The sequence below is a fragment of the Neurospora crassa genome, linkage group I, assembly GCF_000182925.2.
Source record: "Neurospora crassa OR74A linkage group I, whole genome shotgun sequence".
NCBI classification, from domain to species: domain Eukaryota; kingdom Fungi; phylum Ascomycota; class Sordariomycetes; order Sordariales; family Sordariaceae; genus Neurospora; species Neurospora crassa.
The window spans coordinates 7,782,657-7,806,336 of NC_026501.1; the positions used below are offsets into that span (position 1 = coordinate 7,782,657).

A 23,680-nucleotide genomic window follows, 5' to 3' on the forward strand; every position below is an offset into this window, starting at 1 on the left:
CATTTTAGACAATCAGTTCTGGTGTTAGGGCACAAGGCGTGGGCAATCAGAAACACAAAGGAAGGAAGGAGCAGGTGAGTTGGCACCCCTTTGCGCTTGCCATCTGTTCTACATTTGCCCTTTCAGCGCTGTAGCACTGTAGCACCCCACTGTAGCGCTAACAGCCAAAGAGCTTCTGATGTCAACAACAACAACGGGCAACTCCCGTCCTCCCCTTTCCCACACTTTAGCAAACATTCCAACTCCTCTGTCGGGCTGTTTTCTCTATAGATACGCTAATCAGACTACAAAAACGGGCACCAACCAATATACATAGCAGCCAAGTTTTTCGGATCCGTAGCCTGCTTAATGAGCTCTTCCACCTGACCCTCCACGCCCAACGGGATCTTCTCATGCGGCAACAGCCCCCTGACTTTTCGCTTGATACTCTCCACCACGCTTGTCGGATTCAGCTTGACCACATCATGAGTCCGCTTCTTGGTCCTCTGTAGATCCAGCGTCGGGTCATGGATGAACGCCTCCAGAATCGTCATCAGCGTTTCCTCCTGTTGCCTCAGCACCTTGAGCGTCAGCTCGCTGCAGTTTCGGAAGGGGCCCTCGTAGCGGTAGATACCCATGGCCGCAATCATGTTATGCGTCAGTCGGAAGGGCACCTTTTCCGGCTGGGCAAAAGTCAAGCCCTTGTCGAACAAGCAGTTGAAGTCGACGTGGAAGACGCCGCCGTTTCCTTCCTCCAGCAGCACGTTCTCGCCGTGCCGGTCGCCGAGGCCGAGGATGGTGCCTACCATGGACATGACGGCGCAGGAGCGCGTGTATCGCAAGCGAGCGGCGAACCAGGCTGATGGGTCGGGGAACTGTGAGATGAACCATTCTGGTAGCACGTCGGGGAACATGCCGAGCACGGATCTGGACCAGAGATGGAGATTGTCGTCGGACGTGCACGCCTGCTTCATCAGTTCTGCAATTTGCCCGTAGTTGGGTGTGATGTTTCGCGTCTTGTAGATGCCCAGAAGGATATCGCGGAGGGTTTTCAGACCATCAACCCATTCGATGATGCCGCACTCCTCATTCAATGGCGTGACGGCGTATGTCCTGATGTACAGCTGCCGTTTGCTAGATTCGGTATCGCGCTTTAACGACCGGTTGATCAATCCGTTGAACTCCATGAGACGTTGGTCGGTGCGGAGATCGTCCTTCGGTTTGATCAAGAGACCGTAAAGCTGTCCATTGGATCCTCGTGCCGTCAGTTTGCGCGGCTTCGCCAGAGATCCCAGCACCAGTACATCATCAAGGAATCTATCGATCGTGATGACGTCCCCGGAAAACGCCTTGTGCTTCCTGGTGTTGTCCGTTAACGTCGGCAATGTCGCGGTGAGGCACGTTTCTATCGGCACCACCAGCGGACACGGCGTGCATTTGTGGTTGAAGTTCAAGTCCCTCGTAATACTTGCTTTTACTGTCCTGTTGCTCTGGAAGTCACCTTTGTTGCATGCCAGAAGGAGCTGCTCGGCAAGCTTCTCGCCCATTTTGAGCAACTGTTTCAGGTCGTAGCCTGTCTCATCGACTCTTTTCGCGATGGCTCTGAGGTCGTCCAAAACCTTTTGCCCTCTGTGTCGTCGAGCACCGTTCGTACGCCCGGTCATGAAGGAGAAGAGACTCCAGATAGCCTGTCGGGGGTGTGCTTCCACCACCTTGATAATCATTTGCTCCAGGACTCTGAATACATCTTGGTTCGGATGAGCTATTCTAGCCACAATTTGCGGCAAAGCCGTGTAAAAAATGTAAGCTGGCATTTTAGGTAGATGCCTGTTGAAATGCTTATAAAGCTCATGGAGAATGGTCCTCCGACGTGATTGTAGCTCTGCGGACAAGGTCACCATGCCCAGTGACGGAGCGTCGACTTGAGTCCCGAGTTCGAGCCATAGGTCGAGAATTCGTGGCAAGGTCTGGTGAACATACTTGGTCCCAAAGTTGAGTGAGCGCAGATAATTCTCTATAACCAACTTGGCGGTCTCTCCGGTCAAATAGGCGTCACTTTGATCATCTGGGCTGAGCGCCTTCTCGGACTCCAAAACCTTCTTGTAGTGACGCCCAAGGTAGTAGTGCCCCTTCTCCCATTGCGGGTGGGTTTTGGCCGCCTCTTGAAACTTGGAGCGTAAAGCGCCGGCGTGGGTTTGGCCGGTTGAATCGAGCCACTTAGCAAGGAGCAAGTGGGCTCTGGCTTTCAGTAGATTGCGATGAGACTGTTGACTCTTGCTAGATGTTGGGGTATCTATTGCCATCATACCATCGTTGAAAAGGTCGTCGTCAATGGCGCGTTGCAATAGCTGGATCGCCTTGCGATGCTGGCCGTCCTTGTAGAACAATTTTGCGTACTCTATGACTGCAGAACTATCACCAAGCTGCTGCGCACGTAGCACTGCGTTGAAAGACTGATGAGTCGAACCAGATTTCCTGGCCAAGCGAGCGGTGGCAAGCCATGATGACGATATCTCTTCGTCTCCGAATTTCGTCCTAGTGATTTATCAGAAATGAGCTCAATGAGTTCAGAGATCAAACAAGATACATACCTCATCAGTTCCATTGCTGCTCTCCTGACTCCAAGCACGTACTGCTTGTCGCTGACATATGCCCCGAGTACCTCCAAGCGACGTTCTAGAGCCTTCACAAGAGGCGCATGGCCTTCACCCTCGACTGGCTCCGCATTGGCAATCATCTCAAGATCCTCCAGAACGTGACACTTCAGCATCACGTCATGACAGGTTCTGAACGATGATGTCGCTGAAAGTGCCATGGAACTAGCCACCTTGTCCCGCATTGCCTGCAAAAGTTCTTGAAACCGTTCTCCATCTCCTTCCTTGAGACAGAGCAGTGCATCAGCGATACCGATGTTGAAGACATCGGTTACGTCGCCCTCGGTGTACGATCGTAGATACTTCTCCATTATTTGCCACCTGCCCGTCGCCCACGACGCTTCGAGAACGAAAGGCATCACTTTGCTCAGACTGCTTGGTGTTTTGTCAATTCCTTCAGCAAAACTCAGAAGATTGTCTGGACGCAATGTCAGCTCCGTATGTACCATCAACCTAAAGATAACAAATGTCACTCACCGTACTGGCCTGATTCCTCGAGACAGGTCAAGAGGTCGAGCTGAAGATTAACATCGTCCGGCGATTCAGCCAGCTGTATCTCATACCAGGTCTGCGCAGCAGTCCATCGGCCCGCTTTACGATGACTGAGAGCCTGCTCCTTAAACCCGAGATCTTTCATGCACGCGGATATGCCATCTAGCCCATCGGGATCGTCGATCTGCGTGTATATATCATGTACCGATCGCATGAGACGAGTTGCTTCGTCACCTATAGCCTCGTCTCTGCGACTTTCAATGTGAGGCTCTAGGAACAAAAGAGCGCGAGCATATTGCCCACAGTCAATCGCTCGTCGAGCAACTAGTTCAGGATCGAGGGAAGAAAGCACCTCCTCAACCAATGGACACCACCTCGCATCTTTCTCTTTGGTTGCTGACTGGGACTTTTTGATGTGTAGCCAGTTTTTGAAGTAGTCAAGAATGCGGAACACGGCCTACTTTAGTCAGTTTAAGTAATACACAGTCATGAGAAAATGTACATACCTCGTAGCAAAGCTTGACTTCCTCTTTCTCGGAATGCGTGGCGGTTTCCGGCGGTTGATATTCCAAAATAGTCTTAAGCTCAGACATTACCTTCTTCCTCCATTCCGAACCGCTTGTCTTCTTTTCGTGGGCCTCGGCCCTGGTCGACCCCTCTTCCGCCACGAGCATTTGGCTCTCATCTGGTGTCTGGGAGGGGCCCTCGCTCCCGATGACGGCGTGTAGCACCACGTAGGGTAACAGAAACTCGCTCACACAAGGATCATGGACCTTGATAAGTCGACAGAGAGGTGGAAAGAGAATCGCGCTGTTAGGGTTCTGTGGATTGCGAAGAAGATCAAGAACAAACGTTTTCAGCCAAGTCTCGTATGATTTCTGGGGGTGGAAAATAGGGTAATTGGTGTCCAGCCCAATCATTCCAGACGAAACGATGAATTCGGATGTCAAAAATGGCGTTAAAATCTCTTTGGTTATGTCGTTGAAGCTCCGCCATCTCTTGTATAATGTCTCATGTTGGCCCTGTCCCTGACTTTGGTAAGCGAGTTTGATGCCCGTTTTGGCCAGGAGCTCTTGCATCGCATACGAAAGGAAGCTCAGGAACTTCGTGTCTGTAGTTGAAAGGAAAGCCTTGACGAGGACATTCTCCAACATGAAACACACGAAGTCCGCTGTCTCTCTGAAATCCATGAAATTTTGACTGACGACAAACCGTTTCTGTTCTCGATTGCTCTCCATGCGGTTCGAGTCAAGGCACCCAATGATACCCATGCACTCGGCACAGAGGCGCATGATCCCAGGCTGCCAACCATTGTATTTGGCTGCGCAATCAAGAACGGAGCGCGTAAGTCCTGGAATGAACGATTTGGGTTGTTCAGCAAGAGCGGATGCCTGGATATAGTCTTGATGTTGCCGCAATAACTCAAGGAGTTCGGTCAAAGCTTGTTCAATGACGCCCGGATGGTCGTGTCTCAGTCGTCGGCAAAATGTGCGAAAAAGATCTTGACGAGTTAATCCTGACTGCGACAGAAGACCCAGACGCTTGCGGTGTTCAGCCAAATCAGGGAGATGATTAAACGTCGTCATCGAGGCCGTTGCCTTGACAAGATCATGACCATTCGTCTTGGAAAGGGCGTCGAGGACTCCTTGAGCCTGTTGCTTGGTACTGTCGTCAAAGCATGTCCAGTGATGTGTGATCACCCAGAGCGTGGTGTCAAGCAAATTTGGCACATCCATCTCGTCCATGTTCATGATCATGACCGACCAACACGAGAAGGCATCAGACCGCAGCTCGTCGCATCCTAGTGCAGACAGTAAACATGCCGATATCTATGAGAGGAGTGCGGTGAGTATAGGTGTTTCCAGGCCGGAGTCACTGATCCAGAGCAGCATACCTGTGAACGAGCAGTTGTCACCGATGATCGACAAACTCTGATCATTTCTTCCATTGCTCTAAGGCATCGTCGTCTATCTGGGATAGGAACGTCGATATCTGTTATTCGTTCACTGAGTCGCGATACCAACCCAAGTGTATATTTTTCCAAGAAGCGCTCGATGATGTGAGGTGGCTCGGCTCCCTTTTCTGTTAAAGGTGAACTCCGAGTTGCCAAGATACTGATACCTTTGCGTATCTGCGCATTGTCAGCCTCTGGTTTCTATATATCAGTGAACGTAACGTACCAGTGCCTTTTTTCTCTCGTCAGCCCCGCCACTGGCCTTGAAAAGCTCGAATAATACCCCCAATGGTTCAACTCTCAGGATCTCGGCGAGTCGATCGCGTACAGATACCGGTCTTTTCTCATCGGAATTAAGCTCACCGGGGTTTGGTTCCTTGAATTTGGGGGAGATTACGCAGAGCAATTCCATTGCATGCTCTTCAACGTCCGGGACATCCTGGATCAAGAGAAGAGCAATGATCGAGGGGAAGTTGGCGCTGTCAATGCACGGTTGCGATGTTGACTTCTCACCCCGGGCTTCGGCAATTTTCTCGATGACACCTAGGTTCTTCGCCAATACCAACCATGGAAGAGCGTGTTTTTGTAACAGACAAAGGAGTTCTTCGATGCTGAGCTGCAAAGTCTCCGCAACCAACCTCGTGGTCTGCGGTGCCGAAACCAAGTCCTTGACTACGAGAACCGCCATGTTCTCCCAGTATGGCGCAAATAGCTGCAAGGGCGTTATTCCGCGATACGTTGCGATGTTGAGAATTTCGTTAACTGCCATAGAAGACACGACCGAATTGTTGTATCCCAGGTACTCAACGAGCTTGATCAAAATCAGGTTTAGGTGGTCGACAGATACAACCCTTCCTGCTTGACCCCAAGCTAGTATGCATGTTTCGTGCAAATGAAGAGCATCCTCATCGGTGATTAACTTGAGAATGTCGAGGACAATATTTTGGTTCCCTCTGGCGATAGGACGGACAAAATCGGGAACATCTGGGTCTAACAGGACGGCAAGTGCGCGACCAGCACCAATACGAAGCTCTCGTATAGAGCTGCGTAGCGACTGCACACACCACTGTCCAAGTATCGACTGCTCCAGATCACGGAACTCAGGAAGGACGGTATGCCGCAACATGCGTTGTAAACGCACTATCGCGTACACACGAGGGCGTCTAGAGTCACGGAAACCCGGGCTCTTAACAAGCTTCTCCAGGATCTTGTAGGCAGTGGTCTTTGTAACGGCATCATCACATGCCTGCGTAAAAGCTGAATATCCGAATATGGAGCAATGGGAACATTCTAAAGATGCCGAAGAAAGAGCCAAAGACCCCAAACGGCCTTCTTCGAGTCCCAGGGTATTATCCGTAGCGCACGGGACAAAGGAAATGAGCTCAATGACTCGGCATTGTCGAAGTATTGTCAGCTTGGGAAAGGCATCACTATTATCGTTAGTAAAAAAAGAAGTACGGCCTGCCTTCTACTCGGCCAACTCACATTAGGCTATCTTCCAAAGAGCAGATGTCTTCAGAGATTGGCAGGTTAGCAACACGGCATATTTCTTCGACAATGTCGGCTGATAATGCTTGGTGCTCCACCAGCTTCCTTCGTTTAGGGGCCGGTTCCCCATCCTCGACAACAGGATCGAGGCCCAACAGTCCGACTTGCTGACGAAGGGTGACGTCAACGAATTTACTGGAACTGAGCTCTTCAGGAACTTGGGAAAAAGAAGTCTCAGCAGACACTACCTGCTGGAGGAGAATGGCTGATCTCTAAATTGGATGTCAGCACCAATTAAACCAAATGTGACATTTCTGATGCACCAACCCATAGATCCGAGTTGGGGAGGCTAGCTGTAGCGAAACTGACGGCGGGGATGACGACTCGGGATTCGAACAGCTGCATCAAAGACCTGTGACTATCTGCTTCCTTGACAAGATGGAGCAAAGCCAAGGAGAGTGCCTTTCTCGTAGCCAGCCCAAACTCGTCTTCGCCAAGATATTGCGCGGATCTGTCAAATACCTCGCCGCATATCAACGCAAGCGCGGATATCGCTTTTGGGCGCAGTGTGTCGTCTGCGGCTTCTGCTAGGTCAATAGCTGTCTGAACATAGGGCGCTAGACTTATCTTCAATTGTGGCGACCAGTGAACCAAAGCAGAGAAAAGCGGCTGAAACACATCCATCAACCAAGCAATGTTTCCGCGGTACAGCAGTGGGGGTTCAGCAGCCCCCACAGGTAGGATGGTGGACTTCAGAATGTGAAAAAGGCTGATGGCGTGGCGGATAGCATGTTCGGAATCCCGGATCTTGTAGAAGAACTTGGATGGTGTATCTGGGTCATCGAGGTCCAGGGCTCGAAGAAACGTGTCCGGCGGAAGCTGGATGTCGAGATTAGAGTTCCGTGCATTCATATCGGCGAGCGGGTTCGATTGGAAATGCTCGAGTATGGCTGGCGATTTACATTAACATTAGCGATTACTGCATAACCAGTTGCGGCTTGTCGCTGATGCTTACCGTGCAAGCTTGCTTGGAAATACTGAAGCAAGCCTGGGCCAAGGTCCCAGAGGGGCACACGTTCAGCAACGGTTTGCAGAGTAAAGTGGAAGAAGTCCTCAATCGCAGACGTGATACCAAGCAGCTTGGAACGGCCCAGAAGAGCAAGTAACCTAGGCTGGAACCATAGCCACAAAGGTTCTGGGCCGCGTAACAAGAACTCATTCCCATCGGTCGTCTGCTTCAGCACATCCGGGGTCTCTTGGACGGCAAGCTTGAGAAGACTAAGGGTGTTCTGAGCCTTAAGCTGCAAGCTTGCGAAATCCGCGAACGGGTCATTGGTTTTGACGACATCAAGAACAGGTCCGGCGCAGACATAGAAGAGGATGTGATTGTACGCAAGTCGTCCTTCGTGTGTCTTTTCCAGATCCGAGCCGGCCTTGTCTTTTTCCTGCTCGATAATGGTACACAATCGCTTGATCTCGGTGACCTCGTCAGGTTTCGCGCGTCGAGATTCGTTCGGGAGGCCTTCGACAAGTTCTGCGGCTAGAGTGGACTGAGGCGGTGCTGAGCCGGGCTGGGTTTGGGCGTCCTCAGGGAAGCTCTCTTCAAGGGCGCCTCCCTTGACTGTTTTGCCATGGACTCCGGACGCCATCTTCAATCGACATCTTTGGGGGAGATCGACAGCGGCGACAACCTAGGAGTAGGACCAAGGTAGAATCGAATACTCGATGAGGGGGGGGCGGGGGGCAGTAAGTGCAGCAGCATGTAACCTGGACGCAGCCTAGTGTAGTAAGAGAAAACGCGACTCGGACCAACGCGAGGCGGGGCTAAACGGGTGATCACGTGCAAGCAGCGTTTCTGAGAAAGGCAGCAGTTGTTTATGCCAAGCCTCTCCTGAAAAGGGGGGTTCAGGGGCGTTTGACAAACACTCAATAGAGGTACTTGGCCCGTTCTCCACAGTAGCTCTCAACGAAAGAAGTTAGAGGAGCAAGTTGGCGTCACGGTGGTAATTACGATGAACTGTGTCGATGAGTACTGCCTGCCGGCTGGTTGACCAATCATCCATTATAGGTATTCCAAGAAACACGGAACAAAAAATTAATATGCTATACAAATTGGTTCAAGTCCCCCGAATGGCTGGCTACGCAGTTTATGCACTGCTCAACAACTTCTCTACTGCCCACTTGACAGAAAAGTTCCTGAGGTCCGAATAATGCTGCCCAACTCCCACAAATAAAACAGGAACGTTCGTGGCGTGAACAATGCTGACAATTGTGCCCACCATGTCTCCTACTGTATCGCACTTGGAGATGATAAACCCGTCCAAAGATCGGCCAGCTCCGAACGAGGCGTTGAAGTTTTTGGCTTGAGCCACAGAATCGGTACCGACAAGTGCCTGTTACGAAGCCACGTGGTCAGTATAAGAGGAAAAATACGTGCAGAAGCAGCTGAGTGTGCAGAGTGGAAATGCTCCTTACCTCGCCAACCATCAAGATCTTGTCAGGTTGCGCAAACTTGGCAAACTTCTCCAGCGAAGACATCAGCCGCTGGTCGTTGTGCCTACGACCGGCTGTGTCGATCAAGACCACATCGAAGCCCTCCTGGGCAGCAAATGCGACGGCATCCTTGGCCACTGCAGCGGCATCCTTGCCGTATCCCTTTTGGTACAATTCAACCTTGCCGCCTTCTCTTTGGGTGAGTTCCTTGAGGTTGCGAACATGCACCGCCAACTGCTCAACGGCACCCGAGCGGAAGGTGTCACCTGCCGCAATCAGCACCTTGTACTTGTTTTGCAGGAGGAAGAAGCAGATCTTTGACAAGTTGGTCGATTTTCCGACACCGTTGACACCCACAATCGACATGACATAGGGCCGCGCCTTGCGCAGAGACGTGGCTGGGGGTGATGTGATCGAGTCGATCTCGCGAAGAAGGTCCAGCGAGGATGTGGGCGTGAGCATCTTGGTCAAGGAGACTTCCATGGCTTTTTGTATCCTGGTATTGATACCTGTGTAAGGTTGTCAGCTCTCTGTCATTGCATATTGAAGCGCATGACAACCGGACTTACTCTCGAAGCTTCCTGTCTTGACACCAATAAGCTCCTTCTCAACCCCTTCACAGAGGCGCACGGCAGCCTCGCGCGCGACGTTCTTCTTCAACAAATGCTCTTCCATGCCCTTCATGGCCTTGTCCAAATCCTCCTTAGTCAAGACCTTTCCACCGACCACGTTCCTAAAAAGACCTCCAATAGCACTCAGGCCTGTTCCCACCAGACCGGTTGGGGCATCGGTCCTGGATGCGGAATTCTTGGCCTCCGCAGACGCAAGAATCGAGTGGACCTCATCGCCCAGGTCCCTGAGCACAAACTTGCCCTTTGTAGTCGAACCCCATGTTGAGGCATCCACTTCTTCAACAGCCGACCGCCTTCCTGCTTCGGTTTCACTATCGCTTGTTGCTTTGGAGGCGGAGAAGTCAAGTTGAACATCGTCCTCCTCGTCAGCAAGGCCGTCCGCATCCCACTTTCTTCCTTTCTTGGCAAGCTTGGCCTTGGTTCGTTTGACTGACGCTTCGTCGCCTGAAGAAGCGGGCGCAGAGTTGGTATTCTGGAGCTTTCTCGCTCTTCTCGACATCTTGCCTCCCGGACCTGGCTTTGCCACCAAAAGGTGACTTGCTACAGCCGGAGTTGTGGGCCGCGATGCGTTGGGTGACGTATCGAAGTCCGAATCGCCCTGCTTGCTTGTATTGGTGTTGCTCGGTACGCGGCCGCCACGGACAAGGCCAGGTAGCGGCGGGGGCATATCGCTCAGGTCGTCTGACAAAGCTTCATCTTGGAATGCGCGAACGTCTTTCGAATCCGATTTACTGCCTGTTTTCTCGAGCTCTTGCAGTTGCTGGTCGAAATAGTCATCAAACTTGGCGCACTGAATAAGCGTAACGTTCGGCTTCTTAAGCTGGTCGCCATAGAGGTTCACAAAGATGGTCCGGATGTTGTCAACGAGCTTGTCGATCCATGAGAGATGTAGGAGTGATCTGTAAACCGCCTGCGAGTCATGAGGTCAGCCAGCGGCCGTGAAGGGCGGAGAAGGGCACAAGGCAAAGGAGATGCGCATACAACAAAGATAATACCCAATTCCTTCTCGAACGACCAACGCAGTGTATGCTGGTCATGTTTGTAGGGCGGATTGGCCGACGCAGAAGCGCCATCCTTGGTACCAGCAACAGCGCTCTTCTCCTCAATGAAGACGTCGGATATGAAGTTGTTGACTACAGCAGGACTGACGGCGGCGTATGTCCTGGACCACAGCACCACCCCTGATGTCGTCAGGATCTCGAAAGTGTCCAACATGGTTCGTCAGATGGTGCCCCGTTTTAAAGTGGTAAGCTGGTGTATAACGAGCACTCCCTGATGACAATTGGCGTTTGGAGGAGTGCGGATTGTGTCAAAGGAAGAGAAAGAGAGCACGAGGAGTGGAAGAGTAAATATTGGAAAAGGGGGCGGAAGGGAAGTGCTTCGAGTCCAAGACCACTCACTCAGACTCGATGGAAGCCAAACTGTCATATTGGCCGCCACCACTGCATCGGCGTGGTTAGCCGGGCGCCGCGCTTCTGGAACACGCTGGACCTAGCAAGTGGAAGGTGGGGCCGCCGGGACTTTTGTTGGTTAATAGTGTAGAGCGCCGATAAGATGTCATCAGGCTATTTCTTGGCACGGCGAGCAGGCGATTGAGTGCAGTGCCAAGGCGGCCGGCCAGGGGCTGCGCTGTCGGCCTGGGAAGTGGAAGGGGGGGGGGGTCTACGGGGGTCTATGGGGGTCTACTCAAGCTGCCTGAGCCCTGAGCGTGTTCACTTCAAGTTGCTGTAGTGTATGTGGTCAATGACAGCATCTCCAGATTCAACGAAACACATCGCATCTCCCCGACAGAGCTAGGTGCCTGGCAAAGCCACGCAACGCGGTCAACACGAGCACGCAGTACCAACCTCCTACTAGCACCACGAATTCCATACCGATCGACCGGCGAAAAGAGTCCCAAGACCGTGACTAACATCCAAACTCTCCCTTTCACTTTAATACAACTTCACCAACCGACAAGATGCAGCGATCCGGCTACGGGCAATCGCCCCCTTTACACCACCCTGTCCCGCAACACGTCTCAACCGTTCCTCAGCTACGATCGCCACCGCCGCCCACGTCGCAACCTCACTCCGGCTATGATGGAAGCCCTTACCAACAGCAAGGGCGGGCACCGTCAGGAAACATGTTTGGCCAGTACGGCAACTTTATAAACGACCCGGCAGCGCAGCTGGCCTCGCAGTTCGGACAGACAGCGTTCAAGCAGGGACAGGAATACCTCGAGCAGAATGTAAGGATGCTGACGGCTTACCTGTCGTGGAGGGAGACGCATGCTAACGCGAGGCGCGACAGGTCAACCGCTTCGTCAGTGTCTCGGCGCTCAAGCATTACTTCAACGTCACCAACTCCTACGTAATAAACAAGCTCTATCTTGTCCTGTTTCCCTGGAGGCATAAGCCCTGGTCCCGCAAGCAGACAGTAGGCCCAGGCGGCCAGGAAGGGTGGTACCTGCCTCCCAGGGACGACATCAACAGCCCCGACATGTACATTCCGGTCATGTCACTGGTCACTTACATCTTTCTCCAGACTCTCATCGCGGGTCTACGTGGCCAGTTCCAGCCGGAACTGTTCGGATACATTGCGACAACCGCACTAGTGGTGGTCATCGTTGAAATCCTGGGTCTGAAGCTTGGATGCTACCTGTTGAGCATCTCCAACGAGTCGCAGCTCCTGGACCTCGTTGCTTACTCTGGGTACAAGTTTGTTGGTGTTATTGTCACCATCTCTATTGCCGAGATTGTGAATGGCGGCAAGGGAACTGGTGGTGTGATCGGCTGGACTGTCTTTGGTTACACTTTCTTTGCGAACGCTCTCTTCTTGGTATGATGCCCTGCTGCTGTTCCCTTCTCCGAATTGGATCGTTGACTAACCTGCGTTTCTCAGATGCGCTCCCTGAAATACGTTCTTCTTCCCGAGAACAACAACAACGCCCAGGGTCCTATGCAAACCATGCCCACCGAAGGTCGGGCAAAGAGATCGCAGAGGCTACAGTTCCTCTTCTTCTACGCCTACATCGTGCAGCTCTTTTTCATGTGGATTCTGAGCCGGCCATGAAGTTTGACGTTGGGCAGCCTAACGAGGGTATAGACAAAACATCAAAAACATGATTGCCGAGAGCAAGAAGAAGCCTCGGTATAACGGGTGAGGTATGGCATATATGGTCACCACAGCTGCGGCCATTCACAGCTAGTACGATAATGAGTGACTGGTGCGGGCGTATGCAAATGTCTAATGAGAATCGGTAGAATAGTCCAAAAGAGGTTTCGGTCACTTACCAACAAGGTTAGGTACTACGCCGGATATAACCGGGGTGTCACCACATTCATGTAATGGAAAGGGGGACATAGATAAGGCAACCCCGAAGATCTTAACGCGGGTAACATTGAACCAAATACCTGGGCCTACCTACCTAGATGGGCATCGCGATAGTCGAGCACAGCATTCCGTTTGATAAGTACGTCTCCGAGTACGTCAGCTATTGGCTCGCATACTAATAGGCGTGCAATCCCCCGACATTTCGTCGACAGGATGGGTTGAGCTGTAGTCGTGGACACCTGTATTCACTTCAGAGTGTATGCCATACCTTCCTCGCCAACATGATTCAGTATCTTGATGCGTTTCTTAATATCATATCCCTCATGTTCGAAATCGTTGGCCGAGCTGCGTTCTTTCTCGCGTTCGGTTGGGTAAGTTCGTTTGGTGCCTTTTTATCTCATCCGGTTTTCTGTTGTGTTGCCCAACCGGTGGGGCATCTGGCGCTATGCTGCTAAGTCGTCCGTCTATACTGTACCGCCGTCACCTTGGCTACACTCTAGTCTATTCGTTTCCTTCCCCTCCAAAAAGCCAATACACTCATTTTACAAGTACTCCTCCATGCTCCTCATCGTTTTTTTTTTTTTTTTTTGCATACTCCGTTTCGCTCACCTCCAAATCACCTACGATTAGCTTCAAAGCAATCCGACCACTGAACTCGTCAAACAGCAGGAACCTCTTTCATCGCAAAATGCCCAAGCCAGCAGCTCCCGCAAAGAAAGATGATAACGAGCCATCGCCTATCATCAAAGCCACGCTACAAGCGGCAGTCATTGCGGGAATATCAAACATTCTCGCCCAGGCCATCAGTGCCTACAAAGACGGTGTATGTGGAAAAACTCACTCTGGCTCATGTTCATCGTGGAAGCGATGACGTAATGCCACATGCACATACTTGGAGATCTTGATGCTGACAATTGGTGACTCTGCTGATTAGACACCTCTGGTGATTGACTGGGTGCCAGTGTTCCAGTTCTTCCTCTTTGGTGTGATCTCTACGCCTCCCAATTTTTTGTGGTAAGTCTCTTAGCCCTTTGTCGGTGTGGACGGTCACAAGGGAGATCGGAGTCCATCATTCAGTCATATCCTCCGTCCTCACCCTAGTAAATACCGAGAACAACCTCCCTCTCCTCGGCGCCATCAACCCATGAGTGAGTGACCTTACCTAACACCCCCCCTTAAAGGCAAGAACTCCTTGAAACCACCTTCCCATCCCACCACGTCTCCCCCACGCGCGAAGCCATCGCCTCCGCCTCCGCCTCCGACGAAAAGGCTCTCGACCGCGAAGCCTCTCTCGGCACGCTCGTCGAACCGCGTCTCAACAAAGGCAACACCTTCATTAAATGGCTGCTCGACCAAACCGTGGGGGCAGCCGTCAACACGTTGCTTTTCAGCATGTTCATGCGCGGCACGCAAGCCGCGATGCAGCACCGGGCCACCTCTACGTTCGGCGCCTCACCCGATCAAAGTCTGTGGTTTTTGATCGACAGCTTCAAAAGGGGAAACGCGATCCAGTATCATGGCGTTAATTGGAACTGGGTTTGGGAGGAGTCGAAGCGCGAGTTTTGGGGGCTGATGGTGGCGAGCTGGAAGTTTTGGCCGTTTGTGAGTATTGTCAACTTTGCAGTCTTGAAGACGGTGGCGGCGAGGAGTCTGGCGGGCAATTTGGCCGGGATTGCCTGGGGAGTTTATATGAGTTTGTTTGCTGCGCAGTAGGAAGATGAAGAGGACGGGGGAGGGGATTGGGTTGTTGTTATGGTGTCCAGCTATGACGATGATGAGGATATGATGATGGGGATTTGACAACGGGGAACGAAGGGTGGAGGCTCTGAAGTTCTGTATGGATGTATCGGAAAAGAGGGTTGTTTACATCCATGAACTTGGAGCCATCAGGGTTACTGCTGTTAATGAGCAATGGTATGCCTTCAGAGCCACGCCTCTCACCTTGATACGGTGTGCTGGGTAGGGTCATGGAGTGTCGTCACCCAACGCTCTTGATAAGCGGCCATAGCGAGATGACTCGACGGAGGAGGAATGAGAAAGAGCAATGGGGATGAGAAAAAGGAGAAATTGTTGGCAGCAACTACAGCCGGGTAAAATGGGGTTGTAGTTGTGGTCATGCTTTTCGCTTTTCGATAGACACAAAATTTCAAAATTAGAGATATCTTCCGGGATCTTAACTAAGCTACTTGCAGTGTACACTCCTGGACATGCGGTAAGTTATGGGCCTATATGCAGACAGTCGCAAACTCTGTTATCGAGCGCAGTCTCATTAAAGACTTGGAAGTGTCAACTGTATATCGTTTTGGAAACATTTAGATGTCAGACTGAAATTGTCTATCAAGGATTGAGTCTTCATCGTTAACGTAAGATTATTCTTTCGAGTTTCTTTTCCTAACATCCTGTCACCCAAGAGAAACCATTAAACTCTACGCAAGATCACTACCCGAACTTTGCCATTTAACTCCATAGAAAATCGACGGAATTAAAATCCGCATCAAAATTACAACCAGATTAGTGTCTCCAATAAGACAACAACAAGAAGGTAGGCAAGAATGAATGTCACAGCAGCACAGAGCAGCCAAAGCACAAGAACAAGTAGCTATATAGAAACTGTTCGGGTGTTAAGCAAAATGACATTTCCTTTTATTCCCCATCCACGTCAGATTATCGAAAAGGTAAGAAATGTATGAAAATTAAGCACATCTCTACCAAAAATAGCCATCAAACATCAAGACGTCTTCGTTCATGGCATAGTATTCCCCCCCATAAAACAAAAAGATTTCGCTGATATACTGCTTGCTTGCTGGTGTGGTGGGTGCAATTGCCGCCACCATCAAATTACACGCTTAGCTTTTCCTATATGGCTAAGCTTCTTTCCCTGCATTCCTTTCTTTCATCTGGCAGATCCGGCCGGTGGATGCTCATCATCATCAAGGTGACTATCGTCGAAATTCTTCTTCCTCCAATCCGCCATACTTTCGCTCAGACCGAGGGTACCGTCACTCTTCTGATTGGGAAGAGATGCGGTAGGAGTTCCGAGGCCCTCAAAATCAAACGCGTTGCTGTGACGGTAGTTCTTACTATTGGTTTCCCAACGGCTCCGCAACGTCTCGAGCTCGCTTGTCAGGTGATCCAGCGCGACGCTATCTCTAGCATCGGGTCCTGGCCCGTACAAGCTCTCGGCTTCGCTGGACTCATGCCTGACATGTCCTATTTCATTTGAAGGACCCACTGGTGTCACCGCAGCCCCGATCGCTTCGTTCGGGACTTGCCGGCTGCGTCTGCGGTAGTTGTCGACGCTCATCTCTACTTGATCAAGCAGTGTGCTGACCTTCTGCTCCGCATCCCGAGCGCGGCGCTCCAGAAGGGCATTCTCATGCTGTAGCTCCTCTAGGTCTTTCTTGGTCGCTTCAAGACGTCGGCTGGCGTCGTCGCTGGCGTGAGCCGCCGAATCGCGTTCCTGGCGGACATCTTCAAGCTCTTCGCGCAGGGACTTGAGCTGTTGATCGAGTTGAGATGCCGTCCTCTGTAGCTCAGCTTGAAGCTCGCTGACTTGCCCTTGCAGCGATTCGCGCTCAGTCTCCCAGTCCGCAGGTGCGCCGGTGCCGCCAGTCTCGCCCCCAACCTTGTCTTCAAGCTCAACAATCTGTTCCTTGAGGCGGGAGTTCTCTGTCTTATAGCGTGTCAGCTGCTCCTTAAGCTGTTTAAGCATCTTCTCGGTGCCCTTGACATAGTGCACAGCTGACTGGTAGTCATTATCGAGCTGGGCAAGCTTGTCACGATACGTCGTCTCCGCTTCCTGCGCTTGCTTTGCCGCTGACGCCTTTGTCTCCTCGTGCGCAGCTTGCGCCGCGGCAAGTTGCTGTTCAAGTTCGCGCAAGCGCATCGCCTCCGGGGAACCCTCACGCGGGCTGCCGAGTCGACTATGACGGTTTACACTGGTAGGTGAAATACCACGTTCAGTGAGAATATCTTTGAGCGTGTTGTGTTGAACCAGGACGGCGTTGGTTTCTAGTTGTTGCTTGGCCAATTGCTGCTTGAGATCCGAGTTGGCGGCCTGAAGGGACTGGGTTTCTCTTAGGGCACTCTGCAACTGCCTGCGGATCGAGACACCTTCACGACTGGCTTGTTCTTGATAGGCCTCAAGTCCAGCAATGCGTTCCTCTGCAATGCGTAGTTTGTCTGAGGCAGAATCTGCCTCCTGCTGGTACTTCCTCACCAGCGCATTAGCGGCGCTTAGCTGGCCTTGAAGGGCAGATGTGCGGTCAATCTCGCCGTTGCCCAGATTACGGTTTTCCATTGTCGGCAGCTTATCCAAACCGGCAAGCACGGCTTGACGGTGGACACGTGCCTCGTTGGCATGGCGTTCGGCTCGCTCTTCAGCATCTCTCAGGCGCTGAGTGATTGTAGCTAATTCAGCAGCCTGAACCTCACGCTCAGCCTTGAGCTTGTTCAACGTGGCCTCAACCTCCTCCCGGAGTGCACGCTCTTCATCGAGTTTCCTTTCCAGCGTCTCTCTCATTTCGGTTGTTGCAGCTACCGCTTCCCGCAGTGACTGGAATGTCTCGACGCTTTGCTTAGAGTTACCGACGGCCTCATTGTACTTGTTTTCCAGTTCATCTTTCTCAAGACGGAGCATTTGTGCCGTAGATTCGAATTCCGACGCTGCGACCTCAGCCTCTCTTGCCTGCCGTTGTAGCATATGCATTTCAGCTTTGAGTTGCTCAACCTCGCCGGAATTCTTTTGCTTATAATGCTCCAGGTCCGCCATCCTCTTCTGAGCAGCACTGGCCGTATCATCCGCCAGTTTCCTGGCCTTCTTCTCGGCGTCGAGGTCGATTTTTAGGCGGTCCACTTGGTCCTGTAGATCTTTCTGGATACTCAAGGCTTGGGCAAGCTTTCTGCTCATCTCACCCACACGATCGTTGCCATCTTTATCCATATCGAGTTGGGGTGTGCTCCTGGCACTTCCTCCCTGCGCTGCCAGCTTGGCCTTGGCATAGATCGCTTCCTGAATAGCAGCATCCCGTTGTCGTTCGGCTTCGGCAATTTGCTTCGCAGCGAGAACTGCCTGTTTGTCTACTGAATTCTGTACGTTGGCAAGCTCAGTGCGCATGGCAAGTAAAGCTTCGATCAAAGGCCTGTCCTCGTCGTCAAACGTCTCCGCCGCTCGTTGGTCTAGCGCTGGGCTCATCGAGGCGGTGGGCACATAACCGGCTTTACGAGCCAACTCCAACTCCGAAGCATACCAGGCATTGCGATTCCTTGCTGCGTCTAGCTCCTTCAGAAGTACGACTGTTTGAGAATTCCGCTGCGATGACCTTCGGTTGATGGAATTGCTGTTCAGCCTCGCAGTAGGCGCCGGCGGAGAAGCAGAACGATTGGCTGCTTGCTTCAGGTTTGCATCCGTGGAGCTGTCGACCGATCCTTGCGTGCGGGCTTGCTTCAGAGGCTTGGACTTGGGTGTTTCAGCAGCAGGGGGTTCCGTCTGCCGTGACGCAGACGATGCAGAGCGCGGTGCGTTCTGAGTTGGGGTATGTCTTCCCACAGACCCGGAACTCTCGTTTTGGGTGAAAACTGGACCTTGTTGGACGATTGGAGACTGTGTAGGGGAGCCTTGATAAGAGTCCGCCCTGCTGTCTGAAGAGGCGTTCCTTGCTCGGGCGACTGCTGGATTCACACCCGGCCTTGGAGGTTGGCCTTGAGGGGGAGGGCCGGCTGGACCCATTGGCGGACCAGGTCTCATAGGTTTGGGAGGCCCATTAGGGGGGCCTCTAGGGCCAATCTGGTCGTTTGGATTTGGGGGGCCTCTGAATCCGTTCTGAGGGGTAGTGTTGCCGGCGTCCCCAGGTGGCCCGACCAACCGTCTCTGGTCGGGAGGGCCCGACGAACCGTCTCGGGGCGGGAAGTTTTGGCTCGAAGATGGAGGAGTCGCGTTACTTGGCCGCCTTACCGCGTTCCTTGGGGCACCAGGATTGCCTGCGGAATCAGGTGGGTATCGGATCTTTGTCGTGTCTAAACAGTAAACCAAGGCGAGATCATTGACAGCTGCCGTAGCAGAGCTTGGCTCTCCACCTACAACCACAACAGTCTTGCCAACTGCCGTCATGCTATGACCGGATCGAGGTGAGGGCGAAGGGCCCATATTCTGGAAGGTATACCAGCGGCGAGAGGTAATCCGAAAAGCGGCCAAGTCACCAAGATCCGCTCCTTCCTCGGTACGCCCTCCAAAAATATACATGACATCGTCAACGATGGCGGCGGCATGACCTTCGCGCGGGACAGGAATATATCCAATACATTCGAGCATAGTCCAGGCATTAGTCGATGGGTCGTAGCACCAAACGTCGTTGAACCATTGGAAACCGTTCGTGCCTCCGAACCTAGTTCTATTCAGTATCTATACCACCAGTGATATGGCGAATGGGCTGGACTTACAGATACATCTTGTCATTGAAGGTGACCATGGAATGGTTTGTCCTAGCAGGAGGAACGTTGCCTTGAGGGGTAGTTCCGGGCTCTGTAGTAGCTATCAGCATTTCCCAGCGGTTGCTGGGCATTTGTAACTGATTCAAGTCGAAAGCTGCCAAGTCATTCATGAAGTATCCTTCTACCTGGCCACCAAAGACGTAGATCTTGGATCCTAGAATATTCAGAGTATGGCCATACCTACCCGCAGGTCGTGGACCGCCGGGCAGAGCTCTTGACCATTGTCGCGTAGCTAAAAGTGGTTAGCAAAAACCTTGTTGGAGAGGAAAAAGCCGCCGATAGGTGTCCTACAAGTATTCAAGAGGTATAGCGTCTCATCGAGGACGTCGGACTCATCAATCTTGGTGTCTCCGCCAAACACAATAAACGCGTTCCCAACCAGCAAACTGGCGTGTCCAACCCTGGGGCCAGGACCTTCTGCCGTCGTCGCAAGAGGGTAGCAGGCCATACTCCCACCAGCCTCAATCATCCATAGGTCGCCTCTGACCATTGAGCTGTTGATCAAGCCGCCCATCACATAGATATCGCCCTCTTTAGACGATACCGAATTGACAGCGGCGCCATATCGGGGAAAGGGGCTTGGTTGAGATGTCGTATATGTTAACCTCCTTTGCGACCATGGGTAAAGCGAAGCGTTGGGGTTTGCCATTGGCATTGGGTTGGGGTTGGCGCCATTGCGAAACTATTGATTTAAAAGTGTTAGGAAATTTCATCCCATAACGACGAATGCCCTGGCGCAAAGCAATATGACGAGGATTCAACATGTGAAAATGGCAATCATGGCTTACAGGAAGATCGTTCGGCGGCTGTTGCGGGGGTTCCCGGGATTGCATCTGCGAGGGCGCTTGTTGTTGATGTTGATGCTGCCCTTCGAGGGTCTGGCCCCGAGGGCGGCCATAGTTTTGCTGCTCCGGGCTGCCTACGCTACCGTCATTGTCGAGGGAGTTCAAGCTACCGGTAGGTGTTGATCGGGAGCCCTTCTCGTCCCTGACGCGCGCAGTCGCGCTCTGGGTTGACGAAGCCGACCCCGGTCCCGGAATACCATCTCGGCTACCTGGCCCTCTGTCGTGATTCTTCTTGGACTTGAAAAGAAAGGCCATGTCTAGTCTTTGGGGCCGCCCTTTGGGGGCAGCGGCGACAAGTTGGTTTCGCCTAGGGCTTCAGGTCGTCGGGAAAGAAAAATAGGCCGAAGGGAGAGCGTCGAGGTCGGTGTTCGTCTTTACACGCTCGTCTCGTCGTGACTTGGGAGCTCGGGGCGTCCGACAGCAGCCGCACGGGCAATTGGGCGACTCTGGGGTTCGGGAGGGAGGTCGTGGTAATCTATGGCGTGACCGTGACCGTACCGTACCAGCGAACAGCGGGGGGGTCGGGCGCGCGCGTAGTATCAGACGCTTACAATCAAACAGGAGGCTCGTGCTGGAAGAATCTGAGTGAAAGCACACCAGGAACACCGATGACACTGGACCGTGACCGTAAGCCGTGACCGTGAAACCGTGGACCGCGACAAGTTCACTGACGCTGACGGAGGAGGGAGTTGAAGGCTCGTCGATTTTGGAGATGGCTGGGGGCAAGCATCGGTCGGCCGGCCTGTCGTCTGTAAATGGAGGTGGAGCCGGGGGGGTAAACAAGCGATCGAATTTCTGCTGAATTGAAATGACGGGGATGTTGGCAATTAGCAAATGCTCGTAAATGGCAAAAAGATGGCACCACGGCGTGCTGTAACACAGCGAAAATAACGTAGTCTTGCTTTTTTTGTCGGGTCCAAAAAGCTTGTTTGGCGTTCAGGTCACTTCCACTCTTTCATCCTCATCCAGGTCGGGTTCTCCTTTTAGGGGGGGCGGGAGGGGGTCCCTGTACGTATGGAAGCACTCACCTAGCGGGCAGGCACGCGCCGCCCGAAAAAGAAGGGCGTCTGTTATTGATTGAGATGATGATATGAACCACGGCATATACTTGTTGATAATTGGAGGGACCGCCAAGAAAGCGACAAATAGATGTGGACGGATAGGTACTGTAGTAACCAACAAGAAGAGATGAGAACAATCCTTTACTTTTTTTCCCTTTTACTTTTACTCTACCATTGCCCAAGTGTGATGCACAAACTAACACAACTTGATGAAATGGAACCAGCAACCCAGGCGAGGGGCATCTGCTGCACCTGCAGCTGCTACACCATACTAACCTAGGTAATCCGTACCTGACGGACAAGATGTTAGCGCAGCCCGGCAGCAGGTGGAAGATGCAGGCTGCAGCCGTCCGTGTGAATGGCCGTCCATTCCGTCAGGACCACATCGCCGCGAATGCTGCCCGCTGAGATGGGGAATCTGACCATAACCCTGGCAACCTTCCAAAGCGGCCACCAAAAGCTTCCAATGGAAAGCTTAGGAACAGCAGCCTCCAGCGAAGAAGCGGAGACTTTGTGGAAGAAAGAGAACAAAGGGGGTTCCAGGGGAGGGGGGTTCCCGGACGCTTCCATTGTTGGAAGTTCCACTGATGCAAGCACTTCACTTCCACTCTACAATCCTTAGACAATTTCGGTCTTCTGCCAAGGTAGCAGCAACCTAAACGTGTAATTACCTGGCCATGTATTCACCTGCGACTCTCATTTTCATGTCCAACGTTCTTCGGCCCCCAGTAACAGCTTGACATTGCAAAAGTATAAGTACTGACTTTTATACTGATACCTGCCCCAAGACATGCATAGTCAGATGAAGGCAACAGTAGTGCTTTCATTCCCGCACTTTCTCACCACCCTTCAGCCGGGTTTTGTTTTGTTTGGAGCGAAACGGTCTCCAATAAGAGACCACACTTCCGCCCTGCAATGGTACGACACTGTTTCCAAGTCCGATAGTGTTGTGACTGTCAAAGTGTATAGGATAATACCACGCCATCCTGTGACCCGGCTGTGTCAAAAGTTAACGGTCTGATCTTTTATCGGGCACATCATAGTGATTCAACACAAGCGGTGATTTTACGCGCCCAACTTGGTAGATGGTGTTAGGCCGTCGAAATAATGCAAAGCTATATCGCATACCTAACTAGTTGATATAAGATCGCCTTCCGACAACTATACGGCCAAACTTTACTGCTATCTTCTCTCTCTGGTCCTTAAGCACAAGGAAAAGACAACAGAAACTCGGCAAGATGTCGATATACAATGCAGGGTAGAAGGTGTTCGACCGCCACGCACATACTCATTGAGGGCCGCCAAACGCAGCTGACTGGCAGACCTTGAACCCTTTCGTTTCCTGCACCTTGTACTTGTCAGTTTTACCGTTGCTACGGTACTTTTCTGTTCTGAGAATACAAACACGGTGAAGATGGATAGTAGATTGTAACCAACACCAAAAGCACAAGGAGAGATTCAAGTTCTCCGCAACGAACATGTATTGAGCCTCAAGCGTGTCATTCCTCTGGGGTCATATCTCGGGTCCAACAGGATAGCGTGGACCCAACGTTGGTTGTTTCATGTTTCTTATTTTCACGCACAGACCATCCCGCACTCGCTTCCTGCAAGCATCTTCCATCAAGCATCTTCCATCAAGCTTAGGGGCCGGAAGAGTTGATGCCGATGCGGAGAACACATCGACATGCCACTGAACCCGGTACGTACGGATGCAGAGGATGTGTATCTCCAAGAAGGTGACTTCCCGTGTCCGTATCGATGTGAATGGGTTGGTCGGATGTCGTGACAGAATGCAGAAACTCGTTTGGACTTGTTCGGAGCAGGTGTCCTCGGGGTGGCCGGCTCCCGTTCCGGACGTTTTCACGTGAAGTTCCCGCTCCGCGGCAAAGGGCCGAAGCGCACAGACCCCTTGCTCAGCGATCCCCAATGGCCGGGGCTCCACCCCCGATATTTTTTGAAATTGGAGTTCATGCAAAAGCACGATCAATGCAACTCGAACCTTTTTTTCCCACAGCCAACAAATCCAAGGTAGATTATGTTGAATATTCAGGTGTGAATGCCACTGCAGCCCATCCCATCGTGTTAAACCATCCTAGGATACGGAACGAAGTAGTCAATATCAAGACACAAGCAGGTGAGCAGGAACAACAGGAAGGCTTCGGCATCTGCCGGCGACATCATGCACGACTATCGATATCTAGCAAATACCATGGAAGCGTGGCTTGCGGTCGAGTGAGCTTCGCCGATTTTGTGTTGAGAGGGCTCATAGGACAACTGA

The 23,680-nt window shown here is 52.1% G+C and overlaps 5 protein-coding genes across 5 annotated transcripts; 2 read left to right on the forward strand and 3 right to left on the reverse strand.

Annotated features, from left to right (window-relative positions):
• Nucleotides 1–41: 41 nt before the first annotated feature.
• Nucleotides 42–8,334, reverse strand: mus-9 (mutagen sensitive-9). Its single transcript, XM_001728406.2, has 9 exons — nucleotides 7,583–8,334; nucleotides 6,895–7,517; nucleotides 6,565–6,839; nucleotides 5,306–6,509; nucleotides 5,020–5,256; nucleotides 3,632–4,954; nucleotides 3,111–3,582; nucleotides 2,571–3,051; nucleotides 42–2,514 (listed from the first exon to the last, which is right to left on the reverse strand). Exons 1-9 carry the CDS (start codon nucleotides 8,214–8,216, stop codon nucleotides 285–287), a joined length of 7,479 nt encoding a protein of 2,492 aa, XP_001728458.2. The 5' UTR covers nucleotides 8,217–8,334; the 3' UTR covers nucleotides 42–284.
• A 259-nt stretch (nucleotides 8,335–8,593) lies between these two features.
• Nucleotides 8,594–11,331, reverse strand: NCU11187 (signal sequence receptor alpha subunit). Its single transcript, XM_001728405.2, has 4 exons — nucleotides 10,674–11,331; nucleotides 9,630–10,602; nucleotides 9,043–9,569; nucleotides 8,594–8,960 (listed from the first exon to the last, which is right to left on the reverse strand). The coding sequence occupies exons 1-4, from the start codon at nucleotides 10,905–10,907 to the stop codon at nucleotides 8,715–8,717; spliced, it is 1,980 nt and encodes a 659-aa protein (XP_001728457.1). The 5' UTR covers nucleotides 10,908–11,331; the 3' UTR covers nucleotides 8,594–8,714.
• Nucleotides 11,332–11,472: 141 nt separating this feature from the next.
• yif1 (yif1-like) lies at nucleotides 11,473–13,315 on the forward strand. Its single transcript, XM_960671.3, has 3 exons — nucleotides 11,473–11,922; nucleotides 11,985–12,512; nucleotides 12,576–13,315. Exons 1-3 carry the CDS (start codon nucleotides 11,653–11,655, stop codon nucleotides 12,744–12,746), a joined length of 969 nt encoding a protein of 322 aa, XP_965764.1. The 5' UTR covers nucleotides 11,473–11,652; the 3' UTR covers nucleotides 12,747–13,315.
• A 380-nt stretch (nucleotides 13,316–13,695) lies between these two features.
• Nucleotides 13,696–15,177, forward strand: NCU00623 (integral membrane protein; the record flags this gene model as incomplete). The annotated part of the gene is made up of 3 exons (XM_960670.2): nucleotides 13,696–13,830; nucleotides 13,942–14,021; nucleotides 14,189–15,177. The coding sequence occupies 3 exons, from the start codon at nucleotides 13,696–13,698 to the stop codon at nucleotides 14,718–14,720; spliced, it is 747 nt and encodes a 248-aa protein (XP_965763.1). The 3' UTR covers nucleotides 14,721–15,177.
• Nucleotides 15,178–15,591: 414 nt separating this feature from the next.
• NCU00622 (cell polarity protein) lies at nucleotides 15,592–21,281 on the reverse strand. Its single transcript, XM_960669.3, has 4 exons — nucleotides 20,285–21,281; nucleotides 19,788–20,178; nucleotides 19,446–19,728; nucleotides 15,592–19,390 (listed from the first exon to the last, which is right to left on the reverse strand). Exons 1-4 carry the CDS (start codon nucleotides 20,594–20,596, stop codon nucleotides 15,901–15,903), a joined length of 4,476 nt encoding a protein of 1,491 aa, XP_965762.3. The 5' UTR covers nucleotides 20,597–21,281; the 3' UTR covers nucleotides 15,592–15,900.
• Nucleotides 21,282–23,680: the final 2,399 nt, after the last annotated feature.

Excerpts from the sequence above, each read along its gene's own strand:
- mus-9 (XM_001728406.2), bottom strand. The coding sequence starts at position 8,216 with ATGGCGTCCGGAGTCCATGGCAAAACAGTCAAGGGAGGCGCCCTTGAA. Across the intron at positions 4,955-5,019 it reads TGACAACTGCTCGTTCACAG|ATATCGGCATGTTTACTGTC; the intron begins GTATGCTGCTCT and ends CTCCTCTCATAG. Across the intron at positions 2,515-2,570 it reads GCAGCAATGGAACTGATGAG|GACGAAATTCGGAGACGAAG; the intron begins GTATGTATCTTG and ends ATAAATCACTAG.
- NCU11187 (XM_001728405.2), bottom strand. The coding sequence starts at position 10,907 with ATGTTGGACACTTTCGAGATCCTGACGACATCAGGGGTGGTGCTGTGG. Across the intron at positions 9,570-9,629 it reads CAAGACAGGAAGCTTCGAGA|GTATCAATACCAGGATACAA; the intron begins GTAAGTCCGGTT and ends AACCTTACACAG. Across the intron at positions 8,961-9,042 it reads AGATCTTGATGGTTGGCGAG|GCACTTGTCGGTACCGATTC; the intron begins GTAAGGAGCATT and ends GCTTCGTAACAG.
- yif1 (XM_960671.3), top strand. The coding sequence starts at position 11,653 with ATGCAGCGATCCGGCTACGGGCAATCGCCCCCTTTACACCACCCTGTC. Across the intron at positions 11,923-11,984 it reads AGGAATACCTCGAGCAGAAT|GTCAACCGCTTCGTCAGTGT; the intron begins GTAAGGATGCTG and ends GAGGCGCGACAG. Across the intron at positions 12,513-12,575 it reads TTGCGAACGCTCTCTTCTTG|ATGCGCTCCCTGAAATACGT; the intron begins GTATGATGCCCT and ends TGCGTTTCTCAG.
- NCU00622 (XM_960669.3), bottom strand. The coding sequence starts at position 20,596 with ATGGCCTTTCTTTTCAAGTCCAAGAAGAATCACGACAGAGGGCCAGGT. Across the intron at positions 19,729-19,787 it reads GCTATACCTCTTGAATACTT|CTACGCGACAATGGTCAAGA; the intron begins GTAGGACACCTA and ends AACCACTTTTAG. Across the intron at positions 19,391-19,445 it reads TTCAATGACAAGATGTATCT|GTTCGGAGGCACGAACGGTT; the intron begins GTAAGTCCAGCC and ends GAATAGAACTAG.